This window comes from Leptinotarsa decemlineata, unplaced genomic scaffold (assembly GCF_025532065.1).
Source record: "Leptinotarsa decemlineata unplaced genomic scaffold, Ldec_3_MD MMD2_tig00000133_RagTag_RagTag, whole genome shotgun sequence".
Taxonomy (NCBI): Eukaryota; Metazoa; Arthropoda; class Insecta; order Coleoptera; family Chrysomelidae; genus Leptinotarsa; species Leptinotarsa decemlineata.
In genome coordinates, this window is record NW_027412542.1 from 2072034 (window position 1) to 2096033 (window position 24000).

General features: G+C 36.0%; 1 protein-coding gene across 2 annotated transcripts in view; it reads left to right on the plus strand.

Moving 5' to 3' along the window:
• The window catches only part of LOC111506883 (beta-1,3-glucan-binding protein), a 34677-nt gene extending 11744 nt beyond the window's left edge, over nucleotides 1-22933 (plus strand). For both annotated transcript variants that reach the window (XM_023162104.2, XM_023162105.2), the window contains exons 2-8: nucleotides 2240-2479; nucleotides 5204-5388; nucleotides 8603-8745; nucleotides 11299-11462; nucleotides 15502-15723; nucleotides 19967-20109; nucleotides 22651-22933. In XM_023162104.2, the coding sequence (XP_023017872.2) occupies nucleotides 2240-2479; nucleotides 5204-5388; nucleotides 8603-8745; nucleotides 11299-11462; nucleotides 15502-15723; nucleotides 19967-20109; nucleotides 22651-22839 (1286 nt within the window). In that variant the 3' untranslated portion in view covers nucleotides 22840-22933. The remainder of the gene's footprint in view (nucleotides 1-2239; nucleotides 2480-5203; nucleotides 5389-8602; nucleotides 8746-11298; nucleotides 11463-15501; nucleotides 15724-19966; nucleotides 20110-22650) is intronic.
• The last annotated feature ends 1067 nt before the right edge of the window (nucleotides 22934-24000 follow it).

Sequence of the window (24000 nt, forward strand, 5' to 3'; positions counted from 1 at the left end):
TCCTCCACCTGAGACAGATTCTGCGTACCCCGCTCTTGAGGAGACGATTCAGTCGTTTCTGGCTGCACCACCAAAACCTTTTTTTTAGGTTCAGGTATTGGATCAGGAGTTGGAGAGTTGTGAAGCTCCCGATCCTGATCTAAATTTACAGGGAGGTCAGTTGGAGTCGTACCAATTCACAATATGCAAGAATATATTTGTTCTTATTTTTATTATACATATTTTAATTTTGAATCATCGCCTCTGTAGCCTCGGCGTCAGAAAGAATTTTTAAGTTTACTCTGTTCATAAAAGTCCCACGGGTAGCTAGAGAAAGAAGGTCAATCACGGCAGAGTCCCGCATTACCGTACCAAGGCGATGCTACGACGAGAAAGCACGACGAGGGAGCGCCCGGTATGTCGAAGGTTCCATAAAGACAGCTGATAGGCTCAGTGTCATTCACACTCTCGGCACGGATACACATACCTTAGAATTGAGACATCGTTGGAATGCCATTCAGTTACGGAATAACACAACCAGAAGTGATTCTATCATTCCCGTATCCAGCGTGGCTACGTGGAAGCAAGCATCCGATGACCGTTTTCTCAACCCAACATCCCAAGCCAATGCACTCGCCAATAACAGTGATTCAGTCAGTGAAATATGAACAAGGACAGCCAACCCGCCACCAAAGAATGTTTATTAGTTTCAACAAGTATTTTTGATTAAATACCTAAACGCACTTCACACTCCCGATAAAAATAGGGTGGACCTGATAAACTATCATAAATCTGTCTATTATGTTAGGTTAGGTCTCCACCGCAACCCGCAAGGGTTTATTGTGGCTCACACCTATTCACACTCGACCAGATAAACCCAGCTTCTTCACAAAGCCGATTATTTTGTATGATGAGTGCTCTTTCAGGTCAGATAGTAAAAGTACGGCTCTGCCGAACTCTAAAAACCTGATTCGGTACCCAGCGGGGCAGGCACAAAGTATATGCTCTGCTGTTTCATCATTTACCGAACAGAGGCGACACACACTATCTTCCGACAGTCCGAGTCTCTGCATATGATGAATCAAATGCCAGTGACCTGTAAGAAGGCCTGTAAGACATCGTAGTTCATCCCTACCGTAGTCCAACAACTGTTTGGTATCAAACTTCGAAGGGTGAATAAACGTCTTGCAGTGAGCCAATACTGGAAGATTCTGTCAGAAGTCCATGAATCTTCTTGCCATCCAGGTGTTCAATGTTTGCTTGGCAAAGCCTAAAGCAATACCAATGACAGGTTTAGCTCCGATGAAGCTGCTTGCAACACCCTACTTTGCAAAAGAGTCAGCAGCTTCATTGCCTTCCAGGCCAGTATATCCAGGAATCCAGACTAGCGACAATCTATTAAGTCTTCCTATCGAGGAGAGTCGTTTTTGGTAATTTGCTACCAATTTGGACGTTGCTCAGTAGGAGCCAAGAGCTACAAAAGCCGCTTGACTGTCCGAGAATATTTTTGACTTTTGTGTGAGGTTGGATTTATTTAATCTCTCCGCACACAATTCAATAGCGTAAATTTCCGCTTGAAATACAGTTGCATAAGTTCCTCACCTTACCTGTCTATACTGACTGTGGTAAATCATAATGAAATCACAAATTTGGTTTGTGTAAGCGTCCTGCATTTATGATGAACATTCATTACTTTTCATCATAAAGAAACAGAGAATGGTGGACTTTTACCAGTTCCTTCTAGGCAGGATAGATTATTGTCTTCTTGTCCTCCTAAGACAAGTAGAAAGATTGATTGAAGTGATGATTTGGTCCACCTCTTAACTGAAAGTAGCTTCGACATATACACATCTTTGTAAATAGTTTATGTTGAACCTGATTGTTTTTCTTCTTCCTTTGGAAGTTTCCACAAATGTTTTTATAAAGATACAGAAACTAAAGCAAGAAACTTTTTTTCGAAAGAGTTTTCATTATTTTACTGTGAATATGAATTGAGAAAATATTGAATACAGGGCAATTACTTTAAAGCAATGTGCTTGGGAAAATTCCAATGAAATTATTATTCAGGTTTATTGGATTATTTCCACTGATTATAGGTTATTCAACACAAAACAGTTATTATAAAGATAACCTCTCATTGTTTCCACATCTACCGGAATAATCAATGAGTCGTATAACATTTTTCATCAAAACAAGAATGTATTTATGTTTTGGAATTGAAGTTATGGAAATGATATATACTCGTATGTTTGCTTTTCAGACGAAGACGGTATCAAGTTGTTTGCTTTCCACGGAAAAATTAATGAGGAATTCGATGGCAGGGAAGCTGGTACTTTCGCTAGGGACATTCTCAAACCGAGAAACGGGAGATGGACGTTCACTGACAAAACAACAAAACTCAAACAAGGAGACGTGATATACTATTGGACATATGTTGATTATTTTGATGGCCAGAATAAACTTGGATATGCCAGAGATGACCAAAGCTACGTTGTGAATAGTAAGAAATAACAGTTCATGATGATGATAATAATAACTTCATGCTTATATTCGGGAAAGTTACTATTGGGTGAACTGTGAGAAAAAAGTTCATATCAATATACATTGTGTGTAACATAGAGCTTTCATTTTTAAGTTCCATATTTCGATCTATTGGTCCTTTTGAAAATTATTTGCAGGGAACCGAGTGGAAGCCTAGCGTATCAAATTTAGATTTTTCAAATTAGACTCTTTTTTCAATATTTGGATTTCAATAGAAAAATATATCATTATGTATAAATATGTAGTGAGTGATTCAGAAGTTTTGCCAAAAGCGACGTCAAAAAATTGATCTATTCAACAGACAACAGTTTCTGAAACAATTTTTTTTTTCTTCAACGGAAGGTTCTAGTCAACATTCAATTCTTTCATGGAGAGCTCTTTTTAAAAACGAACAGTTATATGAGTATATACCTAGTGATTTGAGTGAGTTATTCCGTGAAAACACATAAAAGTTGTCTTTCTCAGAAGAAAATTTTCTATTTTATTAGTTCGGACTTCCATAGTCTATTTAATATGATATGAATTGATTTAGAATCCCTGAAAGAATCTATAATAAATATTGTTTGAAAAAACTGAAAAACATGCTTTTATAGCATATGAAACTAAAAAGTGAAAAATAAATATAGTTTTAAAAAACTAAAAAACACGCTTTTAAAGAACATCGAACTGAAAAGTTGAAAATATATTTTTTTAATAAGCTTGAAAAAATAACGAACGGAGAATACTAGTATTATTATAAAAAAAGCGACGGGCGTTTGATATATAAAGTCTCCAACAGATGGCGGACAGTTGTAAAATTTGTTTCGAAGTAAAGAGAAAATTTGCAGTAATAATTTCAACAAACAATTCAGTCTTGATGTTTTGATTTGAAATTTCATTCAAAATATTAATAGACTAAAAATATTATTTCAGTGAATAATTTTATTTTTCAAATCAATCTTTTGATTTGATATGTATGTCAAGCACCTTATTTCTAATTTTTCAATTTTTTGAAATATTTAAGTAACTGAATTTTTTAGGTGTACAATTTACAATAAAGTTTTCAATGTTGAAATCCATATTCTGGTTTATTTTCAATTAATAGAATCAGATTTTAGAATGTATCTCCCGTTTCTTTCAAAACTTACTTCTGTACTAAATCACGAGTAATTGAAAATATTTAAATATCTGAATATTTTATCTGCAGCACAAAATTTTGCTAACACTCATAATTCTCAAAATATGTTTTATGTTTTTCAATTGGATTTTCTTTTGAAATACCTATCAAAGAGGTCACTTACAGCGCCATCTGCCAGCAAATAGATCAAGAAATAATGCCGATAATTCTTTCGATACAGATCCCGAGCTTGAGAGTTACAAGCAAACAATCATACATATACACAAACATACATACATACACGTGAAGCTAATATAAAGCGTGTAAAAAAAATCAAAATATTAACTGAAAAATAACAATTATATCAAGTAAAAAATTGAAATTACAATGAAATAAAATACAAGCAACAATTAAAAATTGAACTATTGACAAGAAATGGAAATAAAAAATCATTAACGAGAAAATAATAATACAAATTATAAGATTCCAAGCCAAGTTACTTCACGACGTTTCGATTGTTAGTATTCAGAAACGTCTTCAATGGATGACTGGATCTATTCCTCCGAGAGATGACTTTTCATAGGTCATTCAAGTGCTTTCACCTATCCCCTCCTACCCACTCGAATGACCTGTAAATAGTCAGATCTCGGAGAAATACGTCCGGTCACCCGAATACGATTGTGGATACTAACAATCGAAACGTCGAACGTGCATCTTTTAATTTTCAATTTCTTGTTAATAGTACAATTTCAAATTGTTGCTTGTATTTTATTTAATTGTGATTTTAGTTTTTTTTTGTTAATATAATTGTTGATTTTTAGCTAATCTTTTTAATTTTCATAGGTTCTTTCAGGGAGTTCAAATCAATTTATATTATATTAGACAATGGAAGTCCGAACTAATAAAATGCATCATGAAACATCGTTATTTCATCGTACGTAACACTTGTTTTGTTGATTCAGAAGTCGGATTTGTTAAACATGTAAAAGACAGACCAACATCGACATGTGCTATTATAAATTTCAATCATATCAGTAGGAAATTTAAACGGTTTATCTGGTTGAAGCTTCCCGATTTGCAGTTATTCTTTTGGTATTGTCTTTGACATACAAAGTTTGGCAACCGTGAACACCAATTTTACCCTTCGAAAAATTCAGAACATTTTATAATATTGATATTTTAAATAAACGCAATAGAAATATACTCGTTGTTTTACAATTTTCTGCAATTTTAAGAAGTTTTTTGTTCATAGGTAAGCAATAAAAACTCTCTTCCATTTTCATAGAAAGTATTTTGAACTGTAGTAGCTCTCTGTATCAATTTGATGCAATTTGAAATATATTTTCAGAATCTACTCAGAAAGGTGATGACCTAATTACCAGAAAGTAGGCCAGTCTAGTATTTTATGAAATGGTGAAGCCAAATGAAATATCAACCTATTAAATCGTATAAAAGCTGAAAACCACATTTACCTCCAATAATTTTGCACTCACTCAATTATTTTCTCAAATGTGTTGAAGTTTAACAGAAATTTGCGAATATTATATGAATGGTTCAGAAATATACATTATAAATCACTTTTTTCAGATTTTGACTCGAATCCAGACCTACCCAAAATTGACATAAGGAATCCTGATTTCTGCAGAGTAACAGATACACAAAGTAGCCTTGAAAAAGTTTGCCAAGGTCAGGTGATATTTCAGGACGATTTCTCGACGAAGACCCTCAAGAGTGTATTTTGGACTCCAGAACAGAGATTTGCTCAGGGACCGGTAAGAAATCTAAAGAAAAGTGATGAAAGTTTGAAGAATAATTCTCCAAAAAAATATTATTTCAAATGAAATTTCAATACACCGACAAATTGATTGATTCATTTCGAATATAGAGAAAAGAGGGGTATGAAACTTTCTTCCTACAAGTGAAGATTCAGATTCGGAGAAAGAAATTCATTCTAATTATAAACAAGTCTTACGAGATGCTCATCATTCTCGTTGGAAGCATCGAAAGTATTTTGCATTGAAATTGTTCTGAATTCGTATAAATTTCTTGAGGTTCATTGGCGGTAGATTCGGATACATTTCATTGAACTTTCTACATGTTCTGCTGATGATTTTGTCACACTGTCCAAAAATAATAAACAAATTCATAAGAATTTCGTTTGAATAGTTTTGTTCCATCGTTTTGTAGGTATTTGCAACTTCTGAAGTGACGAAAATGTCGATATTATTAGGAGAATATCACAACGCTACTGTCAAATAGTAATCATGGCCTGCTTACCAAATACCGAATGGAAATACCATTCTGAAGGGACATTTTCACAAATAAATGTTCATAAGTCCGAAACTTGACTAGTTAGGTATGGGTATGATATGCATAGAAAGAAAGCAAATTTCAGCAGATTTCCGAATTTTTAATAATATACAGGGTGTTCCATTTAAAATAATCAAATTTCAGCAACTTTTTCAAGCAAACGAAAAAACTGTATTTTTTTACCACCCTGTATTGAAGTAACGGAGATTAGGCTGACGTGTGGGAAGTGTCCAAGTATCACCTAACTCCAAACCAAATTTCGATATCATAGTACTTCTTAACTAAAAGATATCGGCATTTTTAGAAGTCATGATTTTCGAAGAAAAAAATTGAAATTAATTTTTATTTCGAAAACGGTAATAGATAGGTATAGGGAAATATCAAGAAAAGTTGTCGGGAAATTGTTGAAGATTCCAAAAATAATATTATATACAGAAAGTTCCATTTGAAAAATCAAAGTTGCTACTGCTTTCTAATAGAAGCGGCAACACCGCATTGCCGAAAATATTTTAGTTGGCTAGAGAATGTCCGAATATGCCCTCCATTAAATTTTCAAAGTGATCCGTTGTCGGGTTCACCAGAAACGTCTAATGTGCCATCCACCGTGAATCAGCCTGTATAATGGGGAATGTTCCTAAATTTGGGTTATTACAGCAAATGCAAGTTTGAACAAAATAAAGTTGAGTTCAATTCATGACTTTTCCAAATTCACTTCGAAAAGTATTCAAATTGATATTTCAGATGTTGGGTTTGGATTTTTAAAGGGATTTGTTTCTAATTCACGTATTGGCAACAGCGCCTAGAATGTTAGATCGGAGTTCAGGTTAGTACTATGCTAGAAGAAGAAGAATCATGTCAGTAGTGTCAAATTGAGGCAAAATATAAATATTAGTTCAATGTCACTTCCATAAGCCACATAAACAACAGTTTTTTTGTTATTTATTTATATAGAGGAAGATAGGTTAGGTGCACAAAATGTCATATGTCACAGATTATCTCGGAACTCGGAACATAAGTAAACAGAACAGCACGCTTCTGAAATAGTCATCTTTGTTTGTCTCATACAGGTAACAGATTCATTGTCCTTTATTGGTTATAACCGATGTTGCCAAATGGTGAAATAGAAACGAATCCCTTTAAATGTTGAATGCATTATTTCATTCCTCTCTCTTTAAATAATTATTTAAAGAAGAAGATTGAAATGATAAGTTTAAAATGCGTTGTTTTAGAGCTCTTTTATGAAAACTACTTGATTTTCGTCAGGAGGAACATTCCCCATTGTAGTGGAGAGAGTAGTGGGGAGTAGCGTTCCCAAAATTGAATTTTGAGGTAGACCTCGCAGATATTAGATGGAATCAAATGGTCTTCCTCCATGTGCTAGACCATGTGGTGCAAGACTAACCAACAAAGTGTACCGAAAACCCACGCATACGGATAGATACCTGCAAGCACTATTGAAACATCTTCCTAGTCAAAAAAGTAGAGTAATCTCTACTCTCACTGAACGGGCTCGAAAAATATGTGAACCAGATCATCTAGAGGAAGAACTGGAACATCTTCAACTGACCTTGAGATCGAATGGATACAGTGTGCCGTTCCTGTGCATCGCAAGATTACACACACTTCAGCTTGAAAGACTGACGTGTACTAATCTTGTTGGATATGTACCTGAGAGAAAGATTTCTTGGTAGATGCCAACCTTGCCCAACTTTGCTTCCCTCATCATTACAAGAAGTTAAGGAGTATGATTCGAAAGTGTTTTCAATGCAGCTGTTGGTCATTGATCCAGTTATTTCCAAACATGCAAGTCCTTGCATTCTGTTCAGTTTGTTAATGAAGGTTGCTTTCGTCTTGACCACCAGACCATAAATGCAAATGTTATCTTGGACTCATCCACCATGGTGTTCAGCCAATACATGTCTGGTTTCATCCCATGTCTTTCCGTGAGTGCATTTGGCCTGGATCAGTGTCACTTTTTCTAGACATTTGTTCCAAGTCAGTTTGGAATCTAGTAACGCTTCCAAACATTTGACTTCCTCCGAGAGATGTATCTCTTGACCTTGGAGTTTTGGTACACTCGATTTCAGTATAGTGACTGTTAGTGTAGTGGACCGGATTTTATAATTGATCGACTAAAATTTCGAAGATGTGACCAACTACTCACCAGATGTGTAGGCAGGATGTTCTCTGAAGTTCCTACCAGGAACCACAAAGTCCTTCAGCGTTCTTGAACACCGGAACTGGTGTGGTTTTGTAATCAATGAGTTGATCTTGAGATTTTTCAATAACGATCTGCGTTTCTGGGAATTTTTTCAGTGACTACCTCTCTCACCTCCTAGCCCCTTTTTTGCTATGATTTTTTTGTACTTAGAGCGGAATGGCTCAGTAGCAGTAAAAAGCTTGTGTTGAAACGTGGGTGAAAATAAATCAAGAATTATCATTACTACAAGTCTAGTGATTCTGCATAATTACTCAAGACGGTTTGGGAGGATCTGTTTAAAAAATCTGTTTAAAATCTGTTAACCAGCTGTCGCACCCCTACGAACGACAACCCTCAGAAGTCGAAACTTGTGCGAGTTAAGGATTAACGAGGTCTTACCTTTCAACGTGTGATTCCTAACACGGGATCAGAATACAAAATCAATCGGAATACAAAACATATAAATTTTTTTTCAGGATTACGAGTTTGTGATGTACATGAATACTCCTGAGACTCTACAAGTGACTGATGGAGTAGTTAGGATAAAACCTCTACTGAGTGATGATGTTTTTGGACATGATTTTGTTCACTCTAAAAATGGATTCAAATTTGGCGAAAAGTAAGTGTTATTGGAAGACATTTTATTATTGCTTTTTTATTATTTCTGGTTTTAATTGTACTTATACAGCCAATAGTACATATTTCTGTTTATTTTAGTTAACAAATGAACTAAGTATTAAGTGAGGTTGTTGTTGTTGTTGTTCTATTCTTTGTTATTTAGATAGTTCATTGAGCACTCAGGTGGAATGTGGAAATATTGATTTGTCGGTGCGTGCTCCACAAATAATAATCCATGTATTACGTTATTTTCATATGATACCTAAGGTGAGGACAATTGGTAAAATATTTGTTCTAATTATTCATGATATCACAAAACAAAAATCTCACCTCATTACGAAAGGTAATGTAATACAATTCGATCCAGAACACTTTCAGTTTGTGTTTGGTTTTACATTGCGAATAAGGTGTTACTCGACTATTATTTGAATGTTTTGACATGAGGTAAGGACATTCTACAACAAGTGATTGTTTATTGTATAGAAATGAGTTTCCCTGAAAAAAAAGTTGACATGTTTTAAGTTTTTTTTCACAGTCTCATTATCAAATGACTTATTCAGGGTGATACAGTTTCGAAACACGATTCAACTAGTATGTTGATGAAACAGTAATAATATTCATTTAAATTCATTTGAAATAATGTATTTATTGATTATTAGACATAATCAAGTCTTTAATTTTCCGAATTAATTTTTCATGAAAGTTCATAACTGCTTAGTCGTATTATAATTGTTCATTATCCAAATCCAAACCATTCTCATTCTCGATGAATACATCGATGATACAATTTTTTCTGTGATTATGATTTTCGAATCTTCAGCCATAGAATTTTGAAGGTTCTTGACATTTCCTAAAAAATGTGTAAAGTTTGTGTTGTTTGCAATTGATTGAATATGCTTTTGATTTCGTCATTGAATCAATTCAAATGAGGAAGAGAACTGGACCAGGGAGGAATCCTTACGCAAGATTTCCTCCCAATAGTACTTTTATGACTTTCTGTATCTGTAGAGTAGGGAGGGTAAGAGTAAGCCCACAGTATTCAGGCCACATGTGACCAATTGTACATCCTCCCGAAGAGTTGTCCTCCTAGGTCATCGTCCATCCTGTCCTTTTCAGGAAACTGGACAGGTCACAGGCAGACATCTCCTTTATATCGGCAGGTGTAGGCCAAGACTCGCTGAACATACATTCTCTTATTGACGATAACTTCGGACACTCGCATAGGACATGCCTGACAGTTTCATCTTCCTATTCACACATCCTGCATAGAGGTGTGTCTACTAGCACCATATTATGGAGGTATTTCCTTAGTTAACAGTGACCAGTCAGAAATCCTACTGTTAAGCGCAGGTTTTTCCTGGTCATCGCCGGATATTTCTTCGGCACCAGCTTTCCAGGGTGCCCAGGGTGATCCACCTCTTTAGGGATTGAGCATGGGTGTGACGTTCGGCTAGTTCCGCAATTGTCGAAGTTATCAGACCGTAGGTGTCATTGGGTCCTAAAATTCTTAGTCCAGCCGCTTCCTTGGCTAAAGAGTCGGCAATACTATTACTTTTACTCCTGTCGTGCCCTTCAACCCACCTCAGGATAATGTTATTACTTACCGAGGCTTTGGCTGAATCTTGGTGGCACTCTAGTACTAGCCCTGAGGTAACACGTTGTCTGTTCAAGGCTAATAGGGCTTGTCTACTATCAGTGCAAATTGTAATGTTTTTGCCAGAAATTCCTTTCCTGGTTATTTCTTTTGTGGCGATTGAAATACCAGCAAGTTCTGTTTGAACCACGCTGGTATTTTTTCCCATTCCCCACTTGATCCTTAGGCTTAGTGATCTAGAGACAACTCCACATCCTGAGCCTCTTTGGTTTTTGAGCCGTCTTTATATATGCGTATTGCATTCGTAGACTTTTCTGACTTTATATATAAACATATTTCTTTGATTATACACTTAGTGTGTATAATCTTAGATGGAGATAATAATATACACACTCAGTGTGTATATTCTAATAATAATATACACACTTAGTGTGTATAATCTTATTATCTCCACAGTGAAATTATACTCTCAGAATACTTTTCTTAAAACAGATGCTACGCTTTTTGTTTAAATGTTAGTTATAATTTCAGTGACTGTAGCTCTGCTTTTGGAAATGCCATATTCCGTAACATATAATGAGTTTGAATTTTTCAAAATTTCCTAAACTCTGATACTGATGGTCTACAATATTTTTTTGTAATACAGAAATGACAAAAAATAGGCATGTAATCAAAATAAGTCTAAAGACTGCAGCGAGAAAAGATACATCTACATAAATCAAACATTTTCTGTGTTGAATGGTAGAACTTCAACCTTTGACGTATAGTTAATTCAAAACAAAAATTGCTTCCAAACATCAGAATTTCCACACTTTCCTAGATGTGGTTCTGATCAACCGAATTGGAGAGAAGTGAAATGAAGATGAAATTCAATCTGATGATATTTCCATTTCCAAACAAGAAAGGAGGAAGTCTTCAGTTATGGAATATATGATCTAAACTGATTTCGTTGTTCGACAGTTGTACTGACGTAGCTGGATCTCCAGGATGCAGCAGAGAATACGACGGATTTCTTCTGCCACCAGTTGTGTCAGCACAGATAACGACAAAACAGAAATTCGCATTCAAGTACGGAAAAATTGAAATTCGTGCCAAACTTCCCAAAGGAGACTGGATATATCCCGGTGAGTTGTTTTCTTTCACTATGACAGGTTTGCTTTGAAATTGCGTCAAATGATATGGTCTATGAATTATGACACAAACCATCATCACTTTTTCTTACTTTTCAAGGGTTGATCCATTGATTTGTTTCTATATCGAATGTGATTCTGCAAACCTTGATGAGAAGGAAATTTGAGTGTCGAAGCTGGTGACATATCATTATTGTTTCGTTCGAAAAAGCATTATTTTGAATTCTTTGAATTTGGTTTACCCAAAAATACCATTCCAATTATTCCATGTGGGATTTATATTCTTAATCTTGCATTGCATGACAATTGATACATTGAGACACATTTCAATAGAAGAGTGTTTTCTGTGTAGATTGATAAAAATTATTATTATTGTATCATTATAGTGATGATGGGTTCTTGTATCACTTGAATATCCAGCTGTTGTGAAAAACTGAAAAGTCACACGAGAAATCGGAAGTGAAAGCTAATACTTGCAGAAGTTTCTATCAATTTTCAGTAGAGGGTATGAACTACATAAATATAAGACCATCACTGCGGAGAATGAACGACTTGGTCCATTGTATCAGTTATTTTCGATGCGGAGGTCAAGAATAGATTATACCTAGCTATATATCCTTGACCTTCGCTTCGAAAACAAATATAAGTTTGATGAAGTGATGCAGGTCTGGCAGTTCAGAGATCGTTTATTAATAAATTGACGAGATACTTTGGAATTCAACTTCGCCTTACCCATTTTCTTCAATAATATTTTTACATGATAGGTAAAGTTCCCTGGTGCCGGTGGATTTGGCGGGAAAAGTAGCATGTAATTGATAGAAAAGTAGGGTTGATAGATGACACGGTATAGAAAAGTAGGTTGTGACAGATGACAGATGACATGGTTGTGGTTGACAGATGAAGGAAAAAGTAGTGTAAATAGATAACATGGCGCGAAAGAAGACAAAGTGTATTTGAAAGATGGCGAGAAAATTGGGTTTCAGATGAGAGGTGACAAGGTGTGGTTGATAGTGGGAAATAAGTAGGGTTATATTACCTGCAATGCATTTCATTCATATTATCGCATTGTTCAGAAGTTAGTATAGAATTTTTCGTATGTATATTTGAAATTCTTGTATGCCATCGTGAACTGTCATGGACAGCTTCTTTGAGAGCATATACAGTGTGTCAATTTGAAAACTTCCCACCCTCAATATCTCCCTTCCAGTACATAATATGAAAAAATGGTCAGACAGGTCAACTTTATTTGCAAGGGGGACACTCTGAATGAATATTTTCAACCCTCGGGGTTCAACCCCCTAGGAGGGGTGGATGTTACCCTCAGAATTTCAAATGGAAAGGGGGGTCAAGTGGCACATCATTTTGAAGGGCATTCAATTCTCTTGCCAATGATACCTTTTTCATTAGTTTTTGATGAGCAGTTTTTGAACAATAACGTTCCAAACGAACGGTGATTAGAAGTGAATAAGAATAAATGATTAAAACTCGCCCGCACTAGATGTTTGGTATTCAGGTTGGTATTCAAAACAAATGATTGTAATGGACTATTGGAAAAGGTGAGCATCGTACTAGGTAGCATCGTTCCAACCCTTGAGTAATATTCGAATTCGTGGATGTGAGAGGAATGTAGAACTACTTAGTTAACGAAATACGCATCGAGTGCAAACAAAAAATACTAAATTGCAAAAAACAAATTTCAACCATCTTGTTACGCTTTATCTGATAATATGTTCAAAATGTTGTCCATTCTGCTCTAAACAGTAATACAGTCTGTTTTCGAACTCCTCTCGAACATTTTGGAAAACTTCACCACTAATTGACCGGCATGCTGCTGTAATTCGTCCTTTGAGGTCATCCATATCAGTGGGCTGTGTTTTATAAACGACAGATTTGAGATATCCCCAAAGAAAAAAATCTAATGGAGTCAAATCCGGTGATCTCGGTGGCCACTCAATTGATCCCCTTCTGCCAATCCATCTCTCCCGGAATCGCTCGTTCAACCATTGTCGGACGGGGCGAAAATAATGAGGTGGCGCACCGTCCTGTTGGAAATGTAACAAATCTTCCTGCAACAGTAAATTACCGTGTGCATCAATTTGAGTTTCGAGCTCGTGAGTTATAAGTGGATCGATAGGTGCTTGAAGCATATCTAGGTACAGATCACCATTCAAGTTTTCTTCAAAAAATAAAGGTCCGATAATGGCATTTCCAAGAATACCAGCCCAAACATTAACTTTTTGTGGGTGTTGTGTATGTCCTTCTCGAAAATTGTGAGGGTTTTCGTCACTCCAATAGCGACAATTTTGCCTATTAACATTGCCATTCAGGAAAAATGAACATTCATCACTGAAACAGATATTGAACAGAAGATTAGGTAAAGCATTGATTCGAAGAGTCATGATTTCACAGAATTCTATTCTTCTGTCATAATCATCCTCATGGAGCTCGTGGAGAATCTGCATTTTATATGGATGAAATTTGTGCATTTTCAGTGCTTTCCTTACAGTCTCGTGTGACATTCCCGTCTGTTCTGCTACTGATCGTAAGGAGCTAGTCGGCTCTGCAGCAAATGTTCGCAACACCTCAATTTGAGCATCCTCATTCAGTACTCTGGGGTTATTCCTTTTTTTATTCTTCACCGAACCAGTTTCGGAAAACTTTGTCACCAAATCAAGCACATACCGGTGACTTATATTAAGATTTGGATTTCTTTCATTAAAAAGAGATGCCGCCCTTCGTGCGCACTTGCCCACCTCTCCATAAATAAAAATTATTTCAATTCGGTCTTGGATAGTGTAAACCATTCTTACAATTTATACACTTTCTAAGGTATCGCTGATCAGCTCAACAAATGAAACTGAAATGATAGTACTACCAAATGGCTTGAATGCGATGAACACCTTTTTTGCTCAAAAAACGATACTTTTTATAGCAGAAGTAACAAAAAAGGGATAATAGTTTTAAATCCGATAATAAACCCAAATGAAAGTCACCGAAATCAGATAACTAATTAATGTAAATTTTTTGAGGCTTGTCTAATTTTACCCCTGATGGAAAGTTGAAAAGCTGACCCGTCATCACAAGTTTTACTTATAAGAGAGTCAATAAATTGTATTTCTTTGCATACTAACTTGATAACCAGGCATTTTAGTATAGGCCAATTCTAATTACTTCTATTAGTTTAGAACTACATTTTCGGATACTGCTGATCGGAAAATAATAAATGAGGGCACCGTCGGCAAGCGAATTGAATGCCCTTCAAAATGATGTGCCACTTGACCCCCCTTTCCATTTGAAATTCTGAGGGTAACATCCACCCCTCCTAGGGGGTTGAACCCCGAGGGTTGAAAATATTCATTCAGAGTGTCCCCCTTGCAAATAAAGTTGACCTGTCTGACCATTTTTTCATATTATGTACTGGAAGGGAGATATTGAGGGTGGGAAGTTTTCAAATTGACACACTGTATGATTTCGTGTTCTAATGAAAATTATGGTCTATTTTTCATATGCCTTGCAGATATGCTGAAACTTGTCAATTGATTTGATTTGGTTCAACTTTGTGATTTCATACTCCTCTTCTTTTTCATTTCCTATTTTTGGGTTGTAATAGATAGGTAGATAATAGTTACAATGAATTGGAACTCATTCAATTCTGGATGACCACACACAGATTCTGGTTCTGGTTCTGAAAGTTAGCCATCTATAGAATTTTCCAGCCGTCTGGTCTAGTGAACTAGTATGACGTAGTTTGGGACAGGCAAAGAATTCTACTACCTTCAAACAAATTGATCAATTCCAAATATTTTCAACGACACGAATATCAAAATAAAGCGTTTAAAAGACAATTTGTTAACTATAGAGTAGAATAATGAACACATATTTGAAAACAGGAAATCGGCACATATATCAAACACAGAATATACATCTCTGCTTCCTAAATGTGAACAAAATCTCTGAGAGACTCACAAACTTTTTTGAAGGATCTCTCACATCATGTTTTTTATGAATGATAAATGAGTTTTAACGTTTTCAGAGTTGTACCTGACTCCGCTTTCGGAAATATATGGGTCCAATCTTCAATCAGGCCAAATACGGGTGGCATTCGTGGCTGGAAATCTGAATGAGAACCACATTTTGCACGGAGGAATTACCCTTGGCGCTACCCCTGCAGCTAGAGCATATGGTGATAGAACTACGGAACGCAGATCTCATTGGTCAGACGATTTTCATACATTCACAGTCAATTGGAAACCAAGTGAGTATTTTGGTCAGTTTTTGTCGGTTTTGAATCTCCAAAGCCTGAATTTATGAAGTAGGTACACTTCTAAAAGTCGCTGCAAAGAAAATAATTTTGATATTGATGTTTTCCAAAAACTCAAGCGAATCATCAATACCTATATTTCCTCTGATAAAAATTCAATAAGACTCGTTTTGACAAACTTTTTCTTATATCTATATTAATCGCCCATTTTTTCCATTGTATGCTTTCATAAATACATGTAATTTGGTGATTAATAAACTACTTTTACTACTACTTCATCATGTTTTGAAAGTGTTTCAAATAGTTGAAAAAAAAAATTGAAGTGTGATATACCTCGGATAATAAATTCAAGTTTCACACCCTGATTTAGAGATTCATAATTTTTGACAGGTTTTCCGATAATAATAAATGGATAAACAAAAATTTATTCATTCCCAAAAACCGTGTTGGTAAATGGTTCAATGTCATTTGGCAATCTATTATAACAATATTTTTTTGTAACATATACGGGTAAACATTCTGGAAAATGTAGATTTCACATTCGTTAGTAGATTTAGTAGATTTAGTAGTAGATTTCGATTTTTCTGATGAAGATTTTTCATATGCGATTGAATTTTCTTACATGCCAATGACACAAAAATGACATCTGTTCGAGAGTACCTCAGGGACCGTTCAAGTAATACGTATAAGCTTATTTATTACAAATATTTACCCCCATATTCCTCATTTATGCCAGCAAAAGTAAGCAGAGCTTTTACTCCCCTCCTATGCTTACGTAAACATTGTTATATGCATTTTTTTATTGTATTCTGTTTTTTATTGAGTCATGAGCAGCAGTTATGATTCTAGAAATAAGAAAATAGATTTAAGATAGAGGACTTCAACGCATGTATTGTAATTCTTCATAAAAGGTAAATAAACGTTTTTGACTTGACATAATATTCACTCGAATACGGTATTCAAAAAAGAATAAAGTAAAATATTATAATTTCAAATGATATTACGAACAAAACAAACTTCCCTAAGAGTTTTGGTATATATATTAAATCCAATTATCAGTCTTCAGTACATGATACCCGAAATCATGATTCTTAGTTTTCAATTACATCGGAGTTTTGCTGCTCAGTGTTGTGTCTGCTCACTTTTATCCGATTTTGGAATGTATACGTCGTTCTCACGCGCCAATCAAGTTCGTTTTCCTCAGAATTTTTAATAATACATATCATTTCATTAGCACGACGATAGCTACTATTTAGCGTGTCGGACACTTATACAGCACAGCACAGCACGGTCCATCTCGTCAAAATACGGATTGGAACAAATGAAAATGAATGGACAACCGCCCACTAGCCCGGCACGGCACAGCCAAGAGCGTCCGCCGCCGGAAAGGATTCCAGCTCTCCGATCCTTTCCGGCAAATAACGGTACGTGCTGTGACGGACTGGCCAAATGAGCGCGTCGCCGGCCAGCGCTTGCCAGCATCAACTTGTCCAAACGTACCTGGGAAGTTTCTGTCCCTCTGTTTTGCTATTCCATCAGTTGACAGCACAGGGTCAGACGGTACCTATGAAAATGAACAAGGAAAAATTGAGTTGCTTGTTAAGGCAGGCTCTAGAATATCTAGACGTTCTGAAAATTTGACTGGAATCATTTGGAAATATTGGAAAAATTTCTCCTCGTCTTCTTTCAGGTCGTTGAAAAGATGATGAAACTCTCCCAGATTTACCCTCTTTTTTGTGATTATTTTCTTCTACATTCAATAATGCGGACACTATAATGACGACTTCTTTGTCAGAACTGCTAGTGATAGACACGTTTCTGTCACTGCTTGATGTCAACTGAAATTCCCTTGAAATCAAACACATAGTCGCCATCAGGCGACGGACAGTGCCGTGCTGTGCTGTGCCGCACAAGTGAGCGACAAGCTTTATAGGCCTAACTTTGACATCAGTGTGCGTGTTTACTTTTTCAAGGATCTTCTCGATGTGACGATTTAGTCACAGTATACTATATACAGTAATCCTACTTCGGGTGATTTTTGGTTTGAATTTTCTACACGCAGACCCAGGAGTTGCTGTCTCAGGTCTGCGCAAACGACGAGTTCAAGGCAGGCACGCAACCCTTCCATTGTTGTCGAATTACATGGGTTTCACTTAACCTACTGTGGAATGAAAATATATTTTGTCACATCCGAATATGAACATCTGCCGATCCCATGAATTTTTAAAATCTACGTGAAACATAGTTCATCATTTTCCAAATGATCTGGGTTACTTAAATATCACACAAATGCAAAATTATCATTTGTACAATTTTCTCAGGTGCTCAACATGGTTTTCATCGACTGTGTTTTTTGAGCAGTTTATAAGAATAGTTGTTATGTTGATCAGTGTTTAGATGCTTTGGTTGAGATTGTAGTAGGGAGAAATGCTATTAGTGTCAAATACGTCAGCATTATAAAAACCGTAACTCCTGGACACCAACATCAAAGGGACCGACGCTTACTGGGACTACTGTATATGAGTATACTGTGATTTAGTGACTAATCGGAAGTATGTTCGACTTGATAGCTTCACTTTTATCGTCGAACAAAAATAATCGGTAAGCATTTGCAGGAAATCTTTGAGTGAAGCATTCAAGCGCAGAGCTAAATAGACTGGAAGATTGAGAAATTGCCCTTCATCATCGAAAACCAAGTCATCAACTGTTTGTTCCACTGTTACTGATAGTAGAAGAAACCTGTTGTCTAGTAGGTAATCTAAATAGGCACATTCTATGTTTCTACATTTCACAATTTGAAGCAAGTATTCGCTTTCACGCACATGTTATGTATACCATTCAATAACTAGGAAATCAGAAAGATCTTATTCGTCCGGCCTGACATATTCTGACAAGTGAATAGCGCGCGGTAATTCCCTTACTCGGTTCTAAGGTAGTACGTAAACGCTAACGTTATTTACGGGAATCCCCAAAAATGCGTTTTATATTCAAACAAAGACAATGTGTCATATATGTGAAAAAGTAAATAACTACTACGGAGGTAATCCCCATCTAGACCCTCCGCCGTCATGTCATCAAAAATACGCGAAGTAAAAGACCCCTGGTGTTCCCTAGGGATTTATACTGTCTCCAACCCTCTTTTTGTTATATATTAACGACTTACTGGGAAAAAAACAAGAATTCAATATATTGCTTTGCTGACGACAGCACACTTGTCTCGTCATTTCATTTGGATTCCAGGACATCGGCTACGGAGGTACATCTTCACCGGCAGCAGGAGGTTGCATATCTTAATGAGGATCTAAACGTGATTTCGAATTGGGGTGAAAGTAACCAGGTTGAAAAAAAAACTAATTAATACAGTTTATTGTATGATTTTCACTAATGAGGGTTTTACAAAAACGCGACACATGTTTCGCTATACAATAGCTTCCTCAAGCATTGTATCACATACATATCAGAAATACGCGACGGACTGTAGCTTCTCATCGTTTTGAGGTTCAACTCAGTGCAACTCGAACTTCACTGCTTAAGAACTCTTTCATCTGGAGGCACGGCTCCGTCCCTTACCTTATTCATTTGGACATAATACCCAGCTAGTGTCCGACCGAAAGTTCGGTTTCTGTCGAGTTTCGGCAAAAAAACGGGTTTCGGTTCAGTTTCGGTTTCGGCGGCAAACCTACCAAAACTACGAGCGAAACCGAAACTGCATTCCGGAGTTCCCGCGCTGTGATCGGTCATGTTCGGCTCCTTAAATTTAATACAAGTGATATTAGGTAACAAATCAAATAAGTAATTTCATGTTTAATATTTTTGAAAACCCATCAATAATATTCAAAAGAAGGATCTACACCTACTCAAATAAACACCTCACCTATTTTAAGTATTTTCAAGGTGCCATTAATATTTTTTTTCAAATAAGGGATTTTTATGTTGATTATCAATAAGTAAAAATGTCGAAGACTGCATAACATTGTGATTTGAAGATAAAAAATAAAGACTAACTGATTAAAATAACCTTTTCTTTATTTTTCCTTCAAAACGTAATCCTTGTAAAAAAGTTTCGGTTTCGGTTTCGGCCAAAACTGAGACCGTTGCCGAAAATCGTTTTTGGTTTCGGTCGTAAAAACCAGTTTCGGTCGGAAACTACACCCAGCGTTTGAAATAATACATTCATCAAAAAATTGTATAGGCATTTCTTTGAAACTTCTGTATTAACCATCATCAATCTTTTCAGATGGTATAAGCGTTGGAGTGGATAACATGACATATGGTACAATTTTCCCCCCATCGAAGGGATTCGCAGAACTTGGACCATCCCTCAAAATAAATACAACGAGATGGAAGGAAGGCTCTGAGATGGCTCCATTTGATCAGATGGTGAGAAAATAATAAATTGTTCGGTTGTTGAATTTAGAGAAGTTCACTGTCAACTGTAATGAAATTCACTGACCATTAAATTACACATATGTAGTTTCACACTTTTGTTGTTGATAGTATTAATTTGAAAAATATTCAGGTGTAACCGAAATTTGCATTTTGAGTCGAGAGTTTATGATATTCACTGAAGGAAAAACTGAGAAAAAAAGGGAATATCTGCAAGAAGAAAATAGTAAAGGTTTACTGGAGTCACACATTATGTGATTTTTTTAAGTAGATGTCATTGAATACAGCCCATTTATTTTTCCAAATTTATGCATCAAAAATGTCTTTCTGATAACCCAAAGTTGATGAAACTTGCAGTAGGTACCTTCAATTTTTCTAAATTTGTCCAAGTACCTTTCTTGTCAGACGGTAGCCGGTTGGTCAGCGTGAGTGGTGAGTGAGTTGGTCAGCGTTATCGTGCATGCGTATTCGATCCCTACTGTAAGACGATGGGCTTTTTCTTCACGCATGTTGAAAGATGATATCTCGCAACTCGTCATAGTACAAGTTTCGAATTTCGAAGCCACTATAAGAACAAATTTGTATGAAAAAATGCTCGAAAGTAGTGCATGATGTGTATAGTTCATCTCCTGATGCCGTCAACTTGGTTGAAACCCGTGGCGTGCAAGAGCAATTCTTGTTTTGTACTCTTGATACTGTTGAGACATTTGAAAAATCTGGCCATATTGAGGAATTCAAACAGTTGATGACTGAGCTCTAGAAGTACAAATGTAAAAATCTAACCAGTTTTCATTTATTATTCATCATTTTTCATTACTGTCATATCGTTCACAGGAATATTGTTTTGTTTCCATTTTGATTTGAAGTACTCCGAGTAGAATTCTATATTAGAATACCTTCAAAGAACGAATTCTTGGTAGCAGGGTCGTAGCGAAAAGAAACATCAGGGGGAATCCAAATTTTCCCAACCCCACCAGCAAAATTTCTCAACTTTAGAAAAAATGAAAGCCGAGGGATTACTTACTACTATAATATATTAATTTTCTTACTTATCTATCCAAAAATTGCTTGAATGCTGATGCCTGCTAGGGTATGCACAAACAAAAATAAATTTTGGTAATCATAAAAATAATAATGAAAATTATTTTACTTCGGACCAAGGTCCTTGGCCTTACACCATATCCATCATGCATAGGAATATTCAATACAATGAAAGGAAACAACACTTAAATAATATCGTGCATATTATTTTCTACTATTATTTTTTCTATCTTCACAGCCCGAAATTTCCCAACTTTTCCAAGTCGAAAAAATAGCGAAAAGTTGGGAATTTTGTAAAATTGTCACTTCAAAATTTGTGGACTGTTCAGGAATGTTCTCTTACTTGGGAGAAATTAAACTTTTTTGAAGTTTTCAAACAACTCAGAATTTCAAAGTATGGTATCTCCAAGTTATGCATGTTGGGAAATCTCAACCTTCTCCTGATTCATTCCCTTTTCTTATTACATCTCCCTTTCTTTTCTCTCATTTTAATTTTTTTAAATTTCATTCGTTTTTTTAATATTATATTTTTCTATCTTCACGGTCAAAAATTTACCAACTTTTTCCCAAGTCGAAAAAGCAGGGGGGAGGCTCCCCCCACCCCCCCCTATGGCGATACTGCTTGGTAGACGTTGACGGATGACCTACTTAATAATATTGAGTTACTTCAAAAGTTTTGTTCGTTTTAATTTCATGTGATTTCTTAGCTCCGTATATCAATGATATTTAGAATCGTGGTATATACTGATCCACAGAGAATTTTGTACTCTATTCTTCGATGCTGTTCATTTTTTTCCCAAAACAGGAAACGTTCGGGTCAGTGGTTGGACACCAATGAACTACCGAGGCACTTCCCAAAGGCGAAAATCTACCAAAAAAAACATGGTTATTGCATGGTGGTCAGGGGCTAGTGTGATTCACTATAACTTTCTGCCAATCGTCAGCCAAACCGTCAACAGCAGCCATCACTGGTCAACAGAAAAGGTCCGATCTTACTCCACGACAACGCCTGTCCCATCCACCAGATCTTTTGCCAACAACCGACTACCATCATCTTCGATGACTTTCTCATTCGTAGAACCTTCGACAATCAGAACCAGACGATAACGGCCTTTGTTGATAAGTATCTCGCAACGCTACCGTTACGAAGTCGCGTCGCCTTGCCATCGCTCGACTGTCGCCATTATTGTGCCCGCAGCCTTAGAGCGGGGCTCATCCCGCTCTAAGAGCGCGGGTTTATCCTGTCAATGTGAAGCAATTTGGGATAAATTTCATTACACAAAACAATTATCACAATTGGGTTAGAAGTGAAAAAGTTATTCAAGATCAAAATTTGTAAACGTTTCCAGGCTTCTTTTTTATGCACCTGAGTGTAGAATCACCACTCATTACAATTCCAATTACGTTTAATTAAATTACTCATGAACTGAATATCTAATGGTGTACTGAAAAAAATTGTTTTTATCATGTTTCTCTACTGATTTTTTTTTTCAGATGTATATAACCATTGGCTTGGGTGTCGGTGGAGAATCTTTTGAAGACAGAAATGATGGTACAAAACCATGGCGCAGTAAAAACCGCAATATGGTGAAGACATTTTACGAAGCCAAAAAAGAATGGTGGAGTACGTGGAGTGAAAAAAGTGTTGTTGAAGTTGACTATATCAAAGTGTCCGCTTTGTGAGAGCTCTTCATGAATTTGTATATACTTATGACCACTTCAGTTGTTATTTTTTTACGAGATATACTTTTTTATAATAAAAATTATTTAAAACTGGCGATACTGTTACTCTAGATACCTATTGAAAATCAACACGTTTATGGATATGTTTCGAAATTCCTCATTCTCCGAGCAGAGATCGAAAATTTTTTAAATGAGAAGCAGCGTCCTTTTGCCGATTTAGAAAATAGTGAATGGATGTGGAAGTTAGCCTTCTATGTCGATTTGACAAATCATATGAACGAACTGAATTTGAGATTGCAAGGAGAAAATCAGCTTCTCCCAGATTTACACACCAATATCAAATCCTTCAGGCAGAAAATAATACTATTTCAATCGCAATTACGTAAAAAATGTTTCACACATTTAGAAACGTGAAATATTCAGCCACACTACAGAGACTGAATTTCCCGTCAATTTTGCAGTCGAAACTTCGAGTGCTTTGAATATAAATTCTGATACTCGTTTTTCAGATTTTGATGTCATTGCGAATGAAATTAAGCTTTTTCAAAATCCTTTTGATTCTGACATTGAAACCCTGGCTCCGGAAGTCCAAATGGAAATTATTGATTTACGGTGCAGTGATATGCTTAAGAACAAATATCATAATTCATCTTTGTTGGAATTTTATAAGAGTCAAGTGTACTGGAACAATTTGATAATTTGCATAAATTTGCCCGTGGGTTGTTTTCTGGTTTTGATACTACTCACTTGTGTGAGAAAGAATGTTAACAGATCTCAGTTAACCGATGAGCATCTCAAATTCCTTTTGATAATTGGTACAAGTAAAATTGATCCACAACTACAAAGTATTGTCGGTGGAAAATCACAATTACATAAATCTCATTAGTGTTTTTGTTTTACTGTGATTCATTTCAATGTTAGTTATTAATATGCTTAAACTTAGATACTTTGGTTAAGTTTTCTTTGTCATCATTTCTGTCGTTAAGTTTAACCTTGCAAGTAAATAAAACCGAGTAATTATCATTCTGTGTTTTCTTCTTCAACTTATCACAGCAATAGTAACAACAATTAGGTAATCATCGGCTGTCGCGGGCCAGATTGATGACAGTAAATCATTGGCTGTCGCGTACCGGATTGATGACACTGGCGGGCCGGATTTGG